A 20455-nucleotide genomic window follows, 5' to 3' on the forward strand; every position below is an offset into this window, starting at 1 on the left:
GGGTACTCAATATGAAGGTCCCTAGGAAAGTTAACCTAATAGGCTACGCAGATGACCTAGCCGTAGTGGTGGTGGGGAAAAATGAAGAAAGTCTGGTAAGAACTTCCAATTGAACTGTGAAGGATATAGCCGAGTGAATGACAGCGAAACATCTCAAGCTTGCCCCTCAGAAGTCAGAGGTAGTACTGCTGGCAGCAGGCAGAAAACTGAAAAGTATCTCAATTGAATTGGAGAAAACGAATATCCGTAGCCAAGAATCTATCAAATACCTGGTAATCCACATGGATCGAAATATGAAAATGGGAGCTATAAAGCTATAAGCAACATAATCAGGATGATGTCCAACATTGGGGGTCCTCGAGAAGGTTGCAGAAGAATTCTATGCTCAGTCGCCCAGTCGATCATGCTTTATGGCGCAACGATATGGAAAAGAGCCATAGAAAAAAAGGTATACAGAAAAATAATACTGAGTGTCCAGCGGAAAGCAGCCATAAAAATAGCGTGTGCATATGATACAACATCAACTAAAGCTCTGCTGATGATTGCAAGAACCCCCCCCCCCAATAGATCTGCTGGCGGAAAAGGAAACAATGGTACAAAACAACATATCAAAAGGGTTAGCAAGGTTACAAATTATAGAAAAATGGCAACAATCTTGAGAGACAGACGATGGAAAGGCCAACTGAACAAGAAGACTGATAAGAGATATAGAATTATGGATGAACAGAAAATGGGGAGAAGTAAATTACTTTCTCACACAAGTACTAACGGGGTATGGGTGTTTTCAGGCGTATCTGTACAGATTCGAAGTGAGTGACACAGAAGATGCAAGTATTGCAGAATGATAGACATGGTAGAACACACAATCTTTGAATGCATACGTTGGGAAGAACAAAGACGAAACGCAGAAATGACGACAGGAGAATTAACACCGGAAAACATATTTGGAAAGATGCTCAAAAATATAGAAAACTGGGAAGCCGTTAGTAAACTCTCCAAGACCATCCTGGCAAAGAAAAGAAAAGAACTAGATGAATAATAATGAAGTACTGAAGAAAAAGGAAGAGCCCTGAACTATAGTCTGCTTTTCCGAAGTAATGCCCGAGGGCGGTTCCAGAGTAGCCTGCTTGACTCATGAGTGGTTTTTTGGTTGGTAAAAATCCGACACTATCTGGTCACACAATAGCAAAAGACAAAGTCAGCATTGCAAAATTTCCACCATTGCCGCCATATTCTGGAAAAGGAAAAACTAGAAAATGTACCTCAGGAATATTAACAGGTACACCAATGAAATTAATTCTCGAGAAGAAGCAACAAAGAAGGATTAAAATAAAGTTTGCTTGAAAAGGAAAGGGTAAACATATCGAAGCAAAAGTGCCATTACGCAAAAAAACAATGAATGAAAGAAATATGGAACTAGATTCTGATACTTCCGAGGACAACGAAATTGACGAGAAAAATCTTATTGATGATGATGAACTGGATGACATGTATGTGGATCCAAACGAGAAGGATCAATGCTTGTTATATGTGAAGATTTCGGCAAAAATGGGAAAATTTGGTATAAATGTGTTACCTGCGGGAAGTGGGTACATGCTGAATGCAGTGGGCAGGACTCTGCCACTGGCTATGAATGCGACTTTTGCAGTAAAAAATCCTTTACAAAAAGGAACCTTGTTGGTAAATTTCAATGTAGTTTCTGAAATAAGTTTGATGTGTTTGTCAAACAGTTTTTATTTGCGTATCATTGCCCGACAAAATTCGTATCATTAACCGCCGTGAAGGGTAATGGTACGCAAACCACTAAACTAGGGTTTATCTGTTTTATATCAACCCCTTTTATTTTGTATAAAATTTGAGATGACTGTATTGAAGGGAACATATGAATGAACGATTATGGCAAATCTGCAGTTTTTACCGATGAAAACATGTGATTTATGACAAATATTACTTAGATGCGTACGATTACCTTCCTCTACCCTACATATAGTTCATTGCTATTCAACCTCAAAGTTTTTGAGTAGGTACACAACTGATTTATAATTATTGAAATGTGAAGATTATTTTATATTCATCATCTATGTAATTAGACCTTTGGTTTGTTTGGATACAAATAAATGAATAAATAACAGTTGAAACAACTCTCCAATAATTCATTTGAAATATAGTGACTCACATGTTCAACCACAGTGCATAGTTCTAATTTTTAGATTTTTTTCATTCATGGTGGTTTCTCCATCCATTCGTTTTCAATAGTTTCATGTTAACTTACTGGGAAAACTCTAACTGGAACTCCATTATAGCCCATTATCAAGATGCTGACTTTTTACTTCCCTTTTGTTTCGATAGCATAATTATAATTACGAATTGATCCCTCTAAAAAGCTTGCCATCCGCACTGGGGTTAATCGAAAAAGTTTTTAATTAGGAAAAGAATGATTCATCAGTGTTTGAAGCAGCTTGGCGCCGACAGTCCTTCTGAATAAAATGGGTGGACGTATGAAAATCGAACGAAAAATAGAAAGAGTGATGGTCATTTATATCAATAGACGTTGGAAAACGTTTCTCCGTCGATCCAAGTCAGAGCCGGTTTGAACACGAAACACTATCAATCACATATGAGTTTCATGATGCGAAACCAAATATACCATTCGGAATTCATAAATCAATCGACTAGTACTGGAAGCTTGGATAAATTGTGACTGGTCAGCCCATACATTGACCGGGATAAAAAGCACATGCGGTATATAGCGATTGTTGGTTTCAGGCCGCATACGGCCTAAAACGTCATCGTCGGGGTTTATAACTTACCATGTACTCAAAGGATCGTATTGGATAATGAATTATTAAATAGCTTCTGTTCGGAGACAAAATTAGTCAATTACCAATGAATTCAATGTGATGAATAATACCGAAAACACAGCTGACCCAATTCATGGAAATGAAATATAAATGAGGCCTTCCCAAGGCGCTCCTGATGGATAGTCTGCTCGACAGAAGAAAAGTAGATCTGCAAGCTTCTACAGATGACCTTGTCATCTAGGCAAGGCCCACTTGGGAAAGGAAAGCTTGTAATATCCTCTAAAGCTCGTTGAACGTTGTTCACAGTTGGTGCCTGAGGGAGCAGCTGTCAACCCCAGCAAAATTGTGATAATCCCTTTCATCAAGAAGAGCAAATTAGTCGATCTGACGCCTCAATAATGAGCTCATTCCATTTGGAACGGAGGTGAAATATCTTGGCATTGTCCTTGATAAAAGACTCACCTGGAACGCTCACTTGGAAAAAGTTTTACACAAAGCCAGACTATCTCAAGGACACGTCGAAGGTATTGTGATACAACTTGGGGTACAGTTCCCAAACAAATCCATTGGATTCATGTGATGATCGTCAGAGCAATGATCACTTATGGAGCAATTGCCTGGTGACCGAAGGCTTTACAGAAAACGGCCCAGGCGAAGCTCTCAGGCCTACAGAGACAGGCTTGTCTGGCTATCAGTGGTGCTATCAGTACCACACTGTCAGCGGCCATGGATATCCTTCTAGATCTACCTCCTTTCCACATTTTTCTGGAGAGAGAGGCAAGATGGACTGCATACAGACTTGTACACTATGCCAATTGCACAAATCAATTCAATGCAAAGTGCAATAGAATGTTGGTTGACACTGGAAGTCACAGCATTCTGGAAATTATGCCTCCAACTGTCAACTATAAACTGCCTTATAAAGTACTGTTCCCGAATAGAGAGGACTGGATCCTCCGCGAGAAGGAAATATCAAGAGCAGATAGTTGATGGTTCACAGATGGATCAAAAATACCTTTCGGTTCTGGTGCAGGTGTTTTTAATTTACGGAAATTTACGCTCTTAAAGTGTGTACAGGGAGATTGAAAGAATCCAACCTTATACACAGGTCAATGAAAATATTCTGGGACAGTCAATCGGTGTTGGAAGCGTTTGGCTCCTACTGAGCAACGTCTAAATTGGTAGCAAATTGCCAAAAACGACTCTTCCCGATAGAAAGACTCAACAGATTGTCTCTGGTCTGGGTTCCTGGCCATACTGGCCTGGATGGCAATCAGGCTGCCGACTCCCTTGCGAAGGAGGGTACTGCAAGCAGCTTCATCGGACCAGAACCTCTCATTGGCATCGCTTTAGGCTGTGCCAACATTGAAAAACTGGATAGCAAGAAGATTCATGGACTTCTGGTAGAAACTTCCCACCCTTCGAAGTTTAATACGACACAGTTGTTGGACTTCAGTAGGGATGAACTACGATGTCTAACAGGCCTTCTTACATGTCACTGTCATTTGAATGAACATATGCAGAGACTCGGACTGTCGGAAGACAGTGTGTGTCGCCTCTGTTTGGAAAATGATGAAACAGCAGAACATATACTTTGTGCCTGCCCCTTTAACCCTACTTAACCCTAACCTAACCTAACGTAACCCTTATCTCAAGGCGGTTTGTTGCAAAGTCAATCTTCGACATTGACTGGCAAACGAGATTCGTTTCACTGCAAATCCACTAGTTCAAATCAGAACCAGCAAACATCACCTATGTTATACAACAAAGAACAGTGCTTTTTCAATACCCGATAAGTTTCATCGAACTTGCTTAACTGAAACACGGATACATCACTGGACTCAACTGTCCTGAGAAAGTGAAGGCTTCGGTTTCAGTTAGTTGTTTCGCAGTGAAAAATAGAAGGCGAATCTCATTTGTTGATCGATGTTGGAGCTTGAAATCACAACAGACTGCCTTGGAACACCTCGTTCATATTCCATATCATTGAGTCTTTTATCTACCACACAGATGGCGTCTTCGTGAAGAGGAATGTCAATGTCATCGCCTTCGAATTGACCCAATTGTCCTTCAATAACACTGGATTCCAGCCCTATCACCACTGATGAGACCTACGGTGGATCAATACAGTACTGTTCAGTGAGGAGTCGGATGCTTTGTTTTCGGGTTCTGGTTTTAACTGGTTTTGTAGAGAGTATTCTGATGCTTTTCCATCTCAAACTTTTTCGAATCATGAATATTTGAACTTTTTCTCATCAGAATTCTCTCCAGTTTATGTTTGCAATACAAAGGTTCACTTTATTTTTCAATCGATATCATAGGTGAAGAACTCCTGAGAGAAGATCCATGCCCCCTTCTATTCAGGAATTCTTTTCAGGACCAGTAATGCGTAGGTGGTTTCGCTTAGCATCACTGTTGAGACCTATAGCAGATTGATTACGAATGCCATGATTTTGGACTTCATTGGATGTGATCTTTTTTCGATCATTCTTATCAAAACAACTACTTGTGTCACATTGTATCGATAATGTCTGTTATGAATAGCAGTGATCTGATGGAGGAAAGTAAGGATTCGAACACATGTTTGAAAGTGAGTCAACATTTCTCTGAAAGGATTTTTCATGAAATATGACAATACATTATCAGTTGGGAACATTAAGTAGACTCTAGGTAGATAGAATTTTTCATTCTGATCTGACTTCTGACCGTTTTGAAGAGACCATGCCCGGTGCTGATGATGGGGCAAGCACCCCGAAACCGGTCTATTGGTTGGTCGTATCGACCAAACTAAATTGATTTCAGCTTTTCATAGTGGGATATAACTTGCGACGAATATTCCAAATCGAAGACGTTGCACAGGTGCCTGATGGTTTTACTTCAACTCTCAGCGCGGCAATAGCTGGGTTGTTATGGAATTGGCCGCGGTGGTAGTGCGCCCAACTCATGATCAGAAATTCGTGGGTTCGATTTCTGCCTCTACCAGATATTTTTCTCTAGAGAATTCATCTGGTTGAAGCTGGGATGATTCTGCAATCGTGTTATGAATCACACGTTAAAAGGTAAGACCTCGTTAGTCCTTATCTCGCACAAGTTTCTCAACTTCTGAGAGTTGTCGTTCGTATGGGGGCGACAGCTGATTAACGGAAAAACAGATTTTTTCTTAAACAGTTGTTGTTTTTCCGTTGGGTATCTGCCACACGTACCTACAAAGTCGTAGGTCTGTATGAGAGGAACGGGGCAAACTTGAGCATGCCTGGCACAGCCAACAAACCTGGAAAATAACTTTGATACTGCTTTGAGGTTGCCTTTTGTAACAACTTCAAACAGCCATCCTTCTTTGGTCTCATTATGCAATACGGAGTTTTTCCAATAGGGTATCAATGTCGGCTTGAAATAAGTTTGATTTATACAAAAAAAGGAGCAGAAAGGTGTTGGGAAAGTGATCTTATTAGGTATGTTGTACGCCAAAATACGTCTGTCAAAGTGATTGTTCGATTCACGAACAAATTTAATTTTCGTAATGTAGGTATAATTAATGGATTTTCAAAATCACACCAGTGCTCTTACAGCTTGAACCAGAAACTATATGTGAGATTTGGAGTAGGATCTGTACATATGTGACCCAATACAGCATCTTTCAAACTATTCCATATAGTTTTTCTGTTTGCTAACGATCTGATTTGGCAACAATCTAGACTCTAGCTGTGCTGTAATATTAGCGCGTCTATTGTCAACTTTGAGAGGTAATGTTGAAGGCTCAAAACATTTTGTTGGAATCTCACCAGCGTTTCTCTACACCTGATATCCAATTACAAAGTCGTATATTTCAGAAACAATACACGCTCAGCGTTCACAATAACATAAAGGGATTGTTTTTCGACCAACCCGCCCCCATTTCGTGCAGCAGTCGAAAATTAGATGCTCCGCCACACTCAAACTAGAAATCACGTCTAGCGTGAAACTATAGCAGACTAATTGAAAATCTAATGTATGTTCTTAACGTGCATGGGGCCAAAATATGGGTGCAATTACAAGTTCGCCTGACGCGGTCTAATTCAACTTCAACTGTAACTCCGTCATTTTGAACTGAAAGCATCACAATCGTTTGTTGGCGGGGGCATTAATTAACTAGAGTTGAAGGTTGATTAGTTATCTTTGTAACCATATGGGACAAAGCGCTGATTCCGCGGAGAATATGCATCACGGACTAATTGACACGCTGTCTCATGGAATTATGAGAATTAGGCAGATTCGCAGGTGTAAATGGAAATGTCAGCATGTTCGAAACCATCAATATTGATAATGAGGAAGTTGTATTGTATATTGGTGGTTCAATGCTAAGTTGAACATCAGAAATTGATCCCATCAGTTCAATGTTAGGAGGATTGAATTATCTGGAAACACTCTATTCAACCCAGTTCACTGGTTTTTCAAAGAACACAAAGACTTGGGCGTGGCTTACAAAACACGATAATTGAGGAAGATTTATTTAAAATAACGAGGACAGAATTTAAGTGTCGGATAAATCAGGAGTATATGATTTGAGTTGTGATTCCTATTTAGAACTCAATATTGGACAAACGGGAAGAACCTTATCTCATAGAATGAAAGAACATACAAGTAGTTTAATGAATGTTTAGATAAACTGAACATTTGCAAACTATCCTTTGGCAAAGGGGCATAACTTCAACCACGACTACGACCTATTACATTCAGAAGAGAAAATATTGAAATTCAATCTTTCGTAATGTTTACATATAAAATTCTCTCAATTTAATGAATGATTCAATAGAATTGAACTTTTCTTTTTTCCCCTGTCTTCCAATTTGGAAATTGTTAATAAAAATAACATTAACGTTCATTTGACAAGTAGCAGGTCAGCCAAACGTTGGCAATATACTCACGAGTGACAGAAGAAGAGAACAAATATTATGTGCAAAGTTCCATAAATCCGATCGTTATTCAACGCGATGATGATTCCACCTCGACTCGAAAATCAACTACCTTGAATTTCGAGTTTTTCATAATTACCCATGGTGGAAGAATTCAGTTGAGATAACTTTTCCATGGGGTGATCAATTGCTATGATTGTAAGAATAAATAACTGAAAAACTACCACTGAAAAATAATATGCCGACGCCTATGTCGAGGCGGGAATTCCTTCTCTGTATTGTTCCAATTGGTATTGGAAATACTATATATGTGTATATGAAGGTAGTTAGGAATTATAATTATGGTGAAATCTGAAGTTTGACATGATCGATGAAAAAATGTAATATCTAACACCTAAGTATCTTCGTATCAAAACAACCACGATACTATTAATCACATTCTAATGCTAAGGTTTTTTCTCAAATCAGTTATATGCAAGTCACAATCCGGTTAATTTTACATTTTCGGGGTAACGTCGTTTAATACTGAATGACACGGCATATAGACACAGATACTTTCAATCAGTTGTGATAGGTGTAATTCAGTTTTTTTTCTCTCTATAGTTTTTGTTAAAAATTGTATTGATTACTGGTCTATCACTGTCAATCCACTTTTTCAATTTGTTTTTAAATAACTTATAAACAGATATATTCTTCAGCTCATTTGGTAAAAAACTATATATTATTGGAGCAAGATTATTTGCACTCCGTTGTACTATGCATTTTTCATTTCTGGAAAAGAAAAATGCATCAGCTCTTCTGATATTGTAAGAATGTTCATGAGGGGTGAGTTGAATTTTATAAGCTTTGACGTAAAGTAAAATTCCATTAACAAATCTCTCTCTCTCTCTCTCTTGTCACACATCTCTACATTGAGATACATTATAGAGTGCGTCAGAAAAAGATGTTAGCTTTTTGGCATACATAATTTTCAGAACCCATCTCTGCAAAACCTGTACTTGGTTCAAGTACAAACTTCCTTTTAGTTATTTTGCCAAATAACCATTTCCGCTTTTCTGAAAATCTTGCATTTTCAATTTAAATTTTCAGAACCCATCTCTGCAAAACCTGTACTTGGTTCAAGTACAAACTTTCTTTTAGTTATTTTGACAAATAACCATTTCCGCTTTTCTGAAAATCTTGCATTTCCAATTTAATATAACGATCTGACAGATCACGGAAAATCTGCGCTACTCAAGCGTCCCAATATTTTTTGTCAATAAGGCCACCTTCGTGTCGCACTTTCATTTCACAAATTGAGCATCCGTCGTCCGATTTCTTTTCCTGAATAAATCTTCGGAGATATATGTGAATAGGCAACAATTTGGAACCCTTTTCTCGATTTTACTGACCCAGCGATTCACCTTGAGTAATATTTACGACACCGGCGGACATATGTGGAAAAATGGAAGAAAGAGCCGCACATGGAGCGCATATGAAAGACTACTATTCAGTATTACTAGAAACAGTGGCAAGGAGCTCATATTCCATTCAATATGGAAATGCAGTTTCATACATGAAGAGACTGAATAAATAGAAAACTATAGAAACAGCGATTCCGGGCGACCTAATGTATTTCTGGAAATTGGAAAAATCCGTGAATCATGATGTATCTGTCGCATAAAGGATGACGTGTCCGGAATAGCGATACGGTAGATGTGGCACCTTTGAAAAGCCACGAATTCTCAAAAAGGTGATGGAATACGGATACAATGAAAAGTTGAGCTCTGAGGAAATTGATTGTGAGAGATCAGAGGGTATAGTAAGGGTGCAGCTCGATGACCGTGGGGTAACCGTAATTTTGGAAATAATAGGATTTCGTCTTGAAAAACCCTGATAGCATATTTTCCAGGATGTTTGTTTCAAAAACCGTTCATGATGTTATATCTGGAGATGAAAGACCAAATCCATTTTTATTCCATACGAACAATCCTCTCCAAAAAATAGACTGCTATCAAAGACTGGTGCGGACTATAGATTTTCATTAAAATCGGATACTCTTTTAAACACCGTACATGATGTTATATCTGGAGATAAAAGACCAAAACTATTTTTAAAGATCATCTGATTTCAACGGAAATCCACATTTCGCACCAGTTTTTGATATCAGTCTATTCTTCGGAGAGGAGGACCCATTTTACGAGCAATTTCAGAAACCCTTGGATGGAGTCTAGCTTCAACTACTACGAGAATATGGTTCATTAGACAAAAGAACGCAGGATTGTGGTCACCATCGAGAAGTACGAACACCAAAGCTTGAGGAAGCAGTACTTAATTTAATTGAAGAACAACCTGCTATCAGTACTAGAAAGATTGCTTTCCAGCTAAATGTTGATCATATGACGGTATTTCGAATTTTAAAGGAACAACTCTTATACCCTTACCATCTGCAATGAGTACAGGCGCTGTTACCGCGAGACTTTCAGAATCGTCTTGAATTTTGCAATTGGATGCTGGAAATAATTAGAAGGAATTGTGACTTTCTGAAGACGATAGAATTCACAGACGAATGTAGTTTTTCTCGGGACAAGATTATTAATTTTCATAATTACCACTTATGGGCTGATGAAAGCCCTCACGCTATTGTCGAAACTAACCAAGAACAGTTTTATCTTAGCGTGTGGCTCGGAGTTATTGGAGATGATTTGATTGGGCCTCATTTTCTATCTCCTCGATTGAATGCTGAGACATACGTTCAATTTTCAAGAGAAGTGCATCCACTACTACTGGAGGGAGGGATATGTTTTTTTATGCATGATGGGGCTCCCGCCCATTTCAGTCAAGTAGCACGTCAGCATTCAACTGAAACATATGCAAATCAGTGGATAGGTCGAGGAGGACCACAGAACTGGCCCGCTCGATCCCCGGATCTCAATCCTCTCAATTTCTCTGTATGGGGCCGTTTACAGCATTTGCTTTATCGTACTCCTGTTCGCGATGTAGAGAACCTAACAAACCGCATCATCGATGCGTGCAGGGTAATCAGAGAGACTCCAGGAATATTTGAGCGAATACGTGGCTCAATGTGCCGACGTCTAGACGCATGCGTAATGTCTGAAAGTAGACATATTGAACATTTACAATAATTTCAACATGTTGTGTGTTTTATTATTAATAAATTAGTTTTGTACATTACCCTTCAATCGTATAATGCCGATACTAACTACAAAATAACAATGAATCCAATTCGCATTTATGACGATGTATCTCTGTAGTTGTTCGTAAAATAATTTTGTGCTGCGAACTGGTTTATTTTGGGTAAAAAACTCAAGAGACATTTTTTGTTAAGAATGAAACAGGCTATCGGAAATGAATTTTCAAATGGTAAACAATTGATAAGACGAAAAGTTACATTGGAAATAAATTTCAGGGGTTGAAACTGTTACTTTCAATATCTTACGTTGGTGTAGAGGCTAAGAACAATGTCTACCGCGCGGACGATCCAGGTTCGAATCTCATAACTATAAACTTTTTTTAATTAAAATCATGTGACTGGAACGAGACAAGGTAGCCGAGGGGTGATGCGGAGTCCCAAGGAGACCGAGGTCCATGCTTGAATCGCTACGATACTCGTTCCATCCTGCGTCGATGACGTCTCACGTTTCTCTCTTCCACTAAAGTTTCTCTCTGAAATACTTACCAGCGACGCTCGACCTTGAAGTGGGCCATAATCCGCCTTGTTCATCTACTGTGCCTTTATGCCAAAAGAAAGTTTGCAAATGAAATCTTACATTCATTTAATCTTCAAGGAAAAGGTCACCTCGTTTGGCCAAACCTGATCTATCCAATTTTTTTTTGTATTTAACGAATGTTATCTGATCTGTGAGCCAAATCGAACCCATTTTTTTCAACAAGCCAGCGATAATATTGGTTGTTTCACCAAAGAATACCAATGTACTATGACGTTCAGTATCGTTCCTCGAAGTTGGCTAGATTTTTTGAACGGATGGTTCCCTATAGTCCAATTTCATTCAGATTCTCAAAAAACATTCAATCATTCATCAAATTAGTGGGGAAAGAAAATGGTAATGATACTACGAAAGAAATTCATAAACTGAATTCAAGTTCACTGATTTCATAGTTAGAATCGAAACGTCTGGCGTAGAATGGAAACGGAAATAAAACACAGATGAACTTGATGTTCGGTTCGCAATGTAAGCATTACCAGGAGCTGATGAAAACATTTAAGTTCGGTATTCTCATATAAAATCACTTCAGGTAATTAGGGTCATCGAGGCTCATTGTGTGTTTATAATGATACTAATTCCCAAATAATATTTTAGTGACTCCCTGTTGAGTTCCAGTAGCTAATATTTTTCTAGTTTCTATTTGTTAATGTCACATTAGATAGCAACAAAGAGATTTTCAGAATGATAGATTTCAATTGACATATTTTCAAAAAGTAAAAAAATACTTCTGTAAACTTGTTTTCATGTACCGGTCTCAAAAATCCTCAACATGTTTCACCCATACTTTAGCCGTTATCTAACGTATGTTGAGCTACACCAGAATTATTTGGTCTACAAAACCAAATACTAAACACCTTCTTTAAAACGAGTTTTAATAGTTCGCTAAATTTGACAAAAAACTTTCTAGTAGTAACCTACGCTATTGACGTTTCTGACCAATGGTCTCTCAGCAATATCTTTGATTTTGGACACATGTAGTTACATTTTTTTGTATCGTTATTCAATATTTCCTCTTTTGACTTATTTTCTTCTGTTGCAGCCTATGGGAATGTATCCCCATAAGTACGAGTGGTCTACAAGCAATCAAGAAAATGGGGATTGTTCAATTTGGGTGAGAGCCGCTCAATTGGAATTTGATGACGGCAGTTGGGAATGCCAAGTCACTGCCAGCGATTTTCATACCCAAGACGCACTAACAAGTCATCCAGTGCGACTCGTTGTCAGGGGTGAGTTGACCTCATAAAAATAATTTGCTGTTCGATGATAATGAAGTCCTGTTTCAAGTTCATTTTCATTCAGATCGTTTTTTAGCTTATCCCAACGTCAGTTATATTGGAGAAAAGGTTCCTATTTTGGGGAACTATAATATTTTTTTGCTGATCAAAAACAGTAGTGGTTGTTTTCGAGATATTTGCCACAAACTAGAATTTTCGAATTTTTTTCGGCTTTACCGCCATTATTTCGAGTGATATAACAAAGACAGATTCCATCATCATTTTTTTCAATACAGACCTGTATTTTAATACATACCTAAATTGTTGATTATAGTGGCAACAAACATAGATAGAAAAACTAGAGGTACGTATTTGAAACAATGAAGTTGACAATGAAATCTACGAATGAAATTTCGTATTGCAAATTAGTTTATATCAGGATAAAACGAATATAAAACAACATTTCGAGTTTTTCTTGTCTTTCATTATATCATTCTAGATGAAGGTGGTATTGAAACAAAATTTGGGAATAGACCTATCTGGGGATTTTTCACAAGTATTATATAATTGACTGTAACACGAGAAACTTGATTTTCATTCCATTCCCCGAATTTTTTTTTCAGTTTGATCGGAATCTTAAGTGTTCAAGACAAATTTGATAGTCCAAACCTACTACTTCAACTAGGTTCAAAACACTGAAGATTTTAGATGGTTCTTGGTTCTTTGCATTTTTATTTCTGTAAAAGTTCATCTTTATACCAGTTATTGCCCGCGGCTTCACCCATTTAGAATTTGGTTTGTCACAGAGCATTTCAAACGAATAGTGACCAAATTTTTTTATCAACCCAAAACTTCAGGTTTCCACCTTCAAAACTGACGAAATTCATTATTATCTTTGAATCCTACTTTTCCCTCTTGGGGATGGAAATTCCTGATTTCCTTTCTTGACGCTTATTAACGCTATAGAAAGAACCCACCTGCATATTTCAAGATTCTAGGTTCAGTAGCTTCGGCTGAACGTTAATATAAGAGCGGGCAACAGCTACTAATTTATATTTTTACTTTAGAAATACACTAACTGGAAAATATGCCAACTGCACTGAGTAATGATTAGCTTCGAGAATCGAATTATGTTACCTATAATACCGGGCTATTACCACTGTGACACCTGTTGGATATAATCCAACACATTTCGTGGTATTAGTCAGGGAAATAGTTGTTTTCTGATAGGTGTACGTCGTTCAACCTATAGTGTAAGTCGAAACTGGCCTAAACAAATTGTTTTTCCACTAAATTCAGTAAACGTTCATATATTTCTTTACAAACGTTGAAGAAACATCATATTTTCTTCTCGAAAATGATAGACATCATCATGGGCAGTCCATAATACGTTCCTTTTGGAGCGATAAGTACCAATTTCCGGCGTTATATGAACGTAAAATAACGTGAGTCGTATGTTCGTTTATGAGGTACATCGTAAATATGTTATTTACATATTTTATTGAGGTTTCAGCTCTTGATAACAAGGGATTATCCAGTGAAACTCTTCAAAATCTGATTTTGTTTCAGATTCCACTTGCTTGTAATGCTGAATAATCACTAACAATATTAGGAATTTTGTGTTGTTCGAAGAAAATTAAAAAATAAAATTGTCCCATATGCTCATTTCCTTGCGATATAATGAACGAAATATCATTTTATACAGAAAATAGATCTGTCCTATAACATGGTGAAAAATGTTTATCAAAATATTCAGCTGTGAACCACTAGTTACAAAATAGTATTTTTCTACACCCGTACTCTAATAAAACACTTATATGACCATAATCCGTTTCATAATGATATCCATTATGATACAGATTTTTCATAACGATACAGATTATCAACCAATAGAACCCATAATTTTTCAATCAAGAATCCTGTTCCTTTGTTTGTCCTAGATTCTAACCTAAGTAATTAATTGCTTAGTTTGCTTAGTAGTTTTCATATTACCTACCTATATTATCAAAATGTCTGAAAACAGCGATATAGAAGGAATACCATCGACTCCAATATTTTTAAAAGATCAGATTAATTACAGTTGTTATATTCAATATAAATATAATTAAAATCTTTATAGTTTTCATATATCCATGATAATACCATTAAGTTTGTGTTTTTTTAAAAAAATATGAGTTAATTACTGTAAATGTGTTCAATACAAATATAATATTTATAGTTTTTCATTATTTATCGGGTTTAGAAAAAATAGCGTATGCAACTCACATGTAATGGTTATTAATACACTCGCATATACCATACAAAACTCGCCTTCGGCTCGTTTCGTATCCCGGTTAATGCTCGTGTCTTAATAACCATCATTACATGATCGTTGCATAATATACTATTACTATTCCTCTTAGACTTTCGTCGTCACCCTGAATCGCTTATCATTTCACGTTGAAAAACACAATTGTTTATACCTTGAGCTACATAACTATAACTCGGTCATTATTTTAATTCCTTCAATTATGTAAATTTCGGGCCCCATGAAACATTAAAATTTTCTTTCATGTTCTCTTTCCGCTGCACGTGAAACCATGGAGTGAACCAAAACATTTCTAGCGTCTTTACACCTTTATACATATTTAATGATTGCTTTGTGTGTATTTATTTCGTGAAGTGCAATGGGGAATGATATATTCAAGTTTAGCTGAGAAATAAGCTCAGTGTCGACTTCAGTTTCACATTGAACAAAGCGTGTTTCCTGGAAATGTGGAATCCTTCACTCGAGTGTCACCTTGTCACAATGAACTTGAGAATGTTTGGTTAATGAGGTTCCTACCATGTATGTCGACAATTTGGAAAGGAGCGTAGAATATTCTCTGTGGTTTTTATATTTATATCAATCTGCAGCACAACAATTTTATAATATGTTGTTTCAAAAATTTTGTTTGTTTTCATGAGTATAATTCAAACTGTAATATATCAGTGAATACCATTGAATTTGATCGAAATAAATATAGTTTAAAAAACTGAAAAACACACTTTCAAAGAACATCGAACCAAAAAGTCAAAAATATTTTTTTTAAATAAGCTTAAAACAATAACGAACGAATCCTACTAGTATTATTGTGGAAAAAGCGTGGGCGCTTTGTGCCAATCTTTGTATATCAGGCGCCCGTCGCTTTTTTCATAATAATACTAGTATTTTTCGTTCGTTATTGATTTGCTTATTTAAAAAAAATTGGACGGCCCGAAAAGACAGATAAATCAGTTTATGAACTTACTCAATACTCTCCACGATAACATAAAATTCACGATCTAAATTGATCGAAACAACAGGATCAACTTTCTGGATATCAATGTTATAAAAATCAAAAATAAATTACAATTCAACATCTATAGGAAAAACACATTAACGGAATGTACAATCCCTATGGATTCTTTCAGTCCATTATCACATAGGTTATCGGCTTTTAGATCGACAATACATAGATCATTCATAATTTCGTCATCAGAGAAGGCTTTTCAAGGAAAAATAAAGATCATGAAGCAGATAGCTTATACAGTGTCACACATAACGTCCGCATCAAATGGGATATTTTTTTGTTCATCTCTTCAAGCAACTTTTGATATCTCCATCAGGTTGTGCTTTAAAAATGATGCCAAATGACATGCATATGACCGATCAAGTGATTTTTCTTCCCTGTCCAATTTGACATTTTTTCCAAAAAATGTTCAGAAAAGCAGTTTTTGCTCGAAATTTCGAAAATCGGTAAAGAAAAAAGATGATTGTTTTTAAATTTTTCACCCATATACCAATTTTTAGCTCTCTAGTACCAATTTAGTTTTTTTACAGTTTTTGTTGTTTTCTCAACAAAGTTAGTGCTTTATGCCTAACTTATCTTTCCAACGCATTTTTATTACCAGTTGCAATTCTAAATACAACTTATTTCGCAAAAATTTAAAACATCAGAAAAAATTATGCCAAACATAAGCATAATTAAAAAACGATATCAATGAAAAGTCAATAATTTATTCTTTACTGCACTTTTCAAACAGTTAAACTTTGATTTACTAATTACCAAAAGTTACAACGCAATTAAACTAAGGGAAGGAATTATACGAAAGTAATTTCACATTTACTAAATATCTTTTATGAGGTATGAATGAACAAAATTACTTCAGAAATCAATTTAGATTTTGTTGCTTAGAAAACTAAACCGTAAAAAATTCTAACAAACATCTGTTAAAATAAAGTTATAATTTAAATTTAGAACACTAAATCAAATCGAAACATATGCCTAAACCATGTAAATACCAATAGTAATACAAAATAAATAGTCACATTTCGGTGTGCCTTCCACCACGTTCAATGCAATCAATTGTCCTTTTTAAAACATCTTTAACTGCATTCTTTATACTACGGGGTTTCGTGCTTACAACACATTCTCGAATAACTGCCTCTAAATGGTTTAAATCTCGAAAAGGTCTTTGCTTATACACCTTTTGTTTTAAGTAACCCCACAAGAGGAAATCTAGTGGGGTTATATCAGGAGATCTAGGCGGCCAAAAGTATTCCATATTGCGACTGATTACTTTGCCCCTAAATATTTTCAAAAGAGGCTTTTTAATCATCCTTGTAGTATGAATAGGTGCACCATCACACTGATACCACACAACATTTCTTACTTGAAGGGGCATATTATCCAAAACTTCAGATAGTTCGGTATTCACAAAGTGTAGGTAGTCCGCAGAATTTAAATTATGTCTAAAAAGTATGGTCTTATAATTTGATCGTTTAATATGCCACACCATACATTCGTCTTAAACGAATATTGATCTCGACATTCGATTACGAAATGTGGGTTTTCTTTTGCCCACCACCTGCAGTTTTGCGAGCTCACAACGCCATTTGAAGAGAAGGTCGCTTCATCTGTCCCTAAAATTTGATAAGGAAAATGATAATTTTCTTCTTTTTCCCCTTGAAAACAATAAGAAAAATACAAGCGCATATCGAATTCCCTTTCTTTTAATGTACTGATAAATTTCGGTTTTTAAGACGTAAATTTATTTTTGTGTAAAATACGTCGTACACTCTCTCGGTTAACATCTGTTCTATCTGCAATATCTTGAATACTTGTTTTTTTATGTTCTACGACATCCAAACATATTTCAAATTCCACTTCTTCAGTATGTCTAGAAGGCTGATGTGCTTTTCTAAAATTACTCTCAACCGAGCCAGTAGATTTAAACTTAGCTATTATCCTACTAACTGTTGACTGATGAATATTTCTTACAGGATGTCTGACATTGAAAATATCAGCTACTTGTCGGTGACCGGTATTCTCGCTGCATATTAAAACGATTTCAAGTTTCTCTTCAAGATTCAGCATTTTTAACAACACACTAGACAACGAATAAACTATTTTAAATGTAAAACTGATAAACACTATTTTGAGTTATTCAACAAATGTCATATGACAATAAAATATTTTGCTTATTCAGTTCAGTTCAATTGTTTCCATAGTACCCTTAGTTTAATTTCATTGTAATTTTTCGTAATTAGTAAATCAAAGTTTAACTGTTTGAAAAGTGCAGTAAAGGATAAATTGTTGACTTTTCATTGATATTGTTTTTCAATTATGCTTATGTATCAAGCTATTTCGCAAAAAGTTGAAAAAAGTGGAATATCCATCTGTTTTTAAAAACTGTATCAACTTTGCACCATTTTTGGCATAATTTTTTCTGATGTTTTAAATTTTTGCGAAATAAGTTGTATTTAGAATTGCAATTTGTAATAAAAATGCGTTGGAAAGATAAGTTAGGCATAAAGCACTAACTTTGTTGAGGTTTGAATAAATTTGAGAAATCGGCAAATGTCAAATTTTCGAAAAACTGTAAAAAAACTAAATTTGTAATAGAGAGCTAAAAATTGGTAACTATATGGGTAAAAAATGAAAAAACAATCATCTTTTCTCCCTACCGATTTTCGAAATTTGCTTTTCTGAACATTTTTTGGAAAAAAAGTCAAATTAGACAGGGAAGAAAAATCACTTGATCGGTCATATGCATGTCATTTGGCATCATTTTTGAAGCACAACCTAATGGAAATATCAAAAATTGCTTGAAGAGATGAAAAAATCCCATTTGATGCGGACTTTATGTGTGACACTGAAATAACCACATTCACGTCAACTTGATTGAGAAACTGATCTTCAATAGGAACCAATAATTGATCAGGAAGAAACTAAACCTGAATGATGAAAAACCTAAAGAAGCTATCAATTTGGGGATCATGTTCTTCAACACGAAACCTAAAAGATATAAGTAGAAAAAATCGAGCATATGTAGTCTAGAATGTGGTACTGTTCAGCAGATTATACAGACCAGACATGCAGAAATTTCTACATGAGATACCTAGAGCCTGTATTATCAGATAAAAAATCAGCCATATATAGAAAGAAACAAACCACACAATAAATAAAGAAAACATGAAAATTCTCTACACTGATGGAAGAGAGACGAATTTGTTGAAAGCATTGAAAATAAATAAATTGTATGAAAACGTCAATGATCAACTATAACTATGCAGCTTTCCACTTTTAAATTCACAAGCAGGTTTTTGGGGATCACCAGTTGGGTAATCTTGATATATTACAGAAGATAAATAGTTATTAGTATCGATAATCCAGGTAACATTTTTTGTTATTCTAGGTACACATCACAAGTATCTGAGTATATATTTACTTATATTCTCTCTCATTATGGGGTTCCAGAACTGAATTTAAATATTAATTGAAATGATTTTCATTCAATATTGTCTTCTCGATAGATTGACAGAAAGTCTCATTTTTGTTTTTGTTCTCTTAACTTCATCTTACTCTACGAGGATGGTGTTTTTTTCAGTCGAAGAGAAAATGAAAGTCCAAGTTTTCAAATATGAAGTATAATAAACAGAAAAACGACTCAGTGGACAAAATAAGGAAAAAAAACGTGTAAAATCTTATATAAAAGGAAAATGTTAAATTCTATAAAATAAACGAAAATAGAAAAAAGGAAATGATGCCAATTTCACCATGCTATTTACTATTGATTTAACCTGTTGAATAACTACAAACGCACCAATTCGGTTTTACTTTCACTTTAGGGAGAGTGGTGTATAACTTAAAATTTTCGCATTTTTTTGTAATTCTAATATGAACTTCAACTGAACAATCAGCACTAGGAAATCAACAATATATAACCTCTCTGCAAATAGGAAGTGGACTCAAGACAAAATAATATGTGAACTCCTCTTAATATCAACTGGTTAGTAAAAAAAACTCACATAACGCCTCTTTGGGTGGTTCATGGTCAACCATAGATTCCGTTGGACCGCTGTGTCTTCAACAACAACACTTTTATTTTAAACTACCCTGTACCCATTACCGGTTTATGATTTCACTACCGATTTTCCTAAAATTTCGCACCACGCACTCACAAACAAAATTACTTTCCTATTTAGGCCACCTCCCTCAGCCTCGAAGGCAGAGGGATGAGACCCCCGACCTCGTCTCGATAGGATCCGGTGACTGAATTTTTTGCCTCTCCAAAAAGCTCCTAAGCCCTCACGTCAGCAACGCTAGCCACAAAAACGTCACCTCAGTGTTTTTTAGCATTCCCAAACGTATAATAATCGCCAGGTTCAATATATTCATTAGTTTAGTCTAGCCCAACTTGAACATGACCACAACGACGCTCGAAGGTCCGACAGTCATGAAGTAGTTCAGTGCTTTTTCAACTGGAAAAATTTCGGTACCGAAGAAACGGGTGATCGACCTCGATCTCTATAAATG

At 36.1% G+C, this 20455-nt stretch overlaps 1 protein-coding gene across 3 annotated transcripts in view; it reads left to right on the plus strand.

Moving 5' to 3' along the window:
* Positions 1-20455, plus strand: part of LOC111504686 (kin of IRRE-like protein 1) — an 833154-nt gene that overhangs the window by 487058 nt on the left and 325641 nt on the right. For all 3 annotated transcript variants that reach the window (XM_074182261.1, XM_074182260.1, XM_074182262.1), the window contains exon 3: positions 12461-12647. In XM_074182261.1, coding sequence (XP_074038362.1) covers positions 12461-12647 — 187 coding nt within the window. The remainder of the gene's footprint in view (positions 1-12460; positions 12648-20455) is intronic.

Source organism: Leptinotarsa decemlineata, unplaced genomic scaffold (genome assembly GCF_025532065.1).
Source record: "Leptinotarsa decemlineata unplaced genomic scaffold, Ldec_3_MD MMD2_tig00026328_RagTag_RagTag, whole genome shotgun sequence".
Classification (NCBI taxonomy): Eukaryota; Metazoa; Arthropoda; class Insecta; order Coleoptera; family Chrysomelidae; genus Leptinotarsa; species Leptinotarsa decemlineata.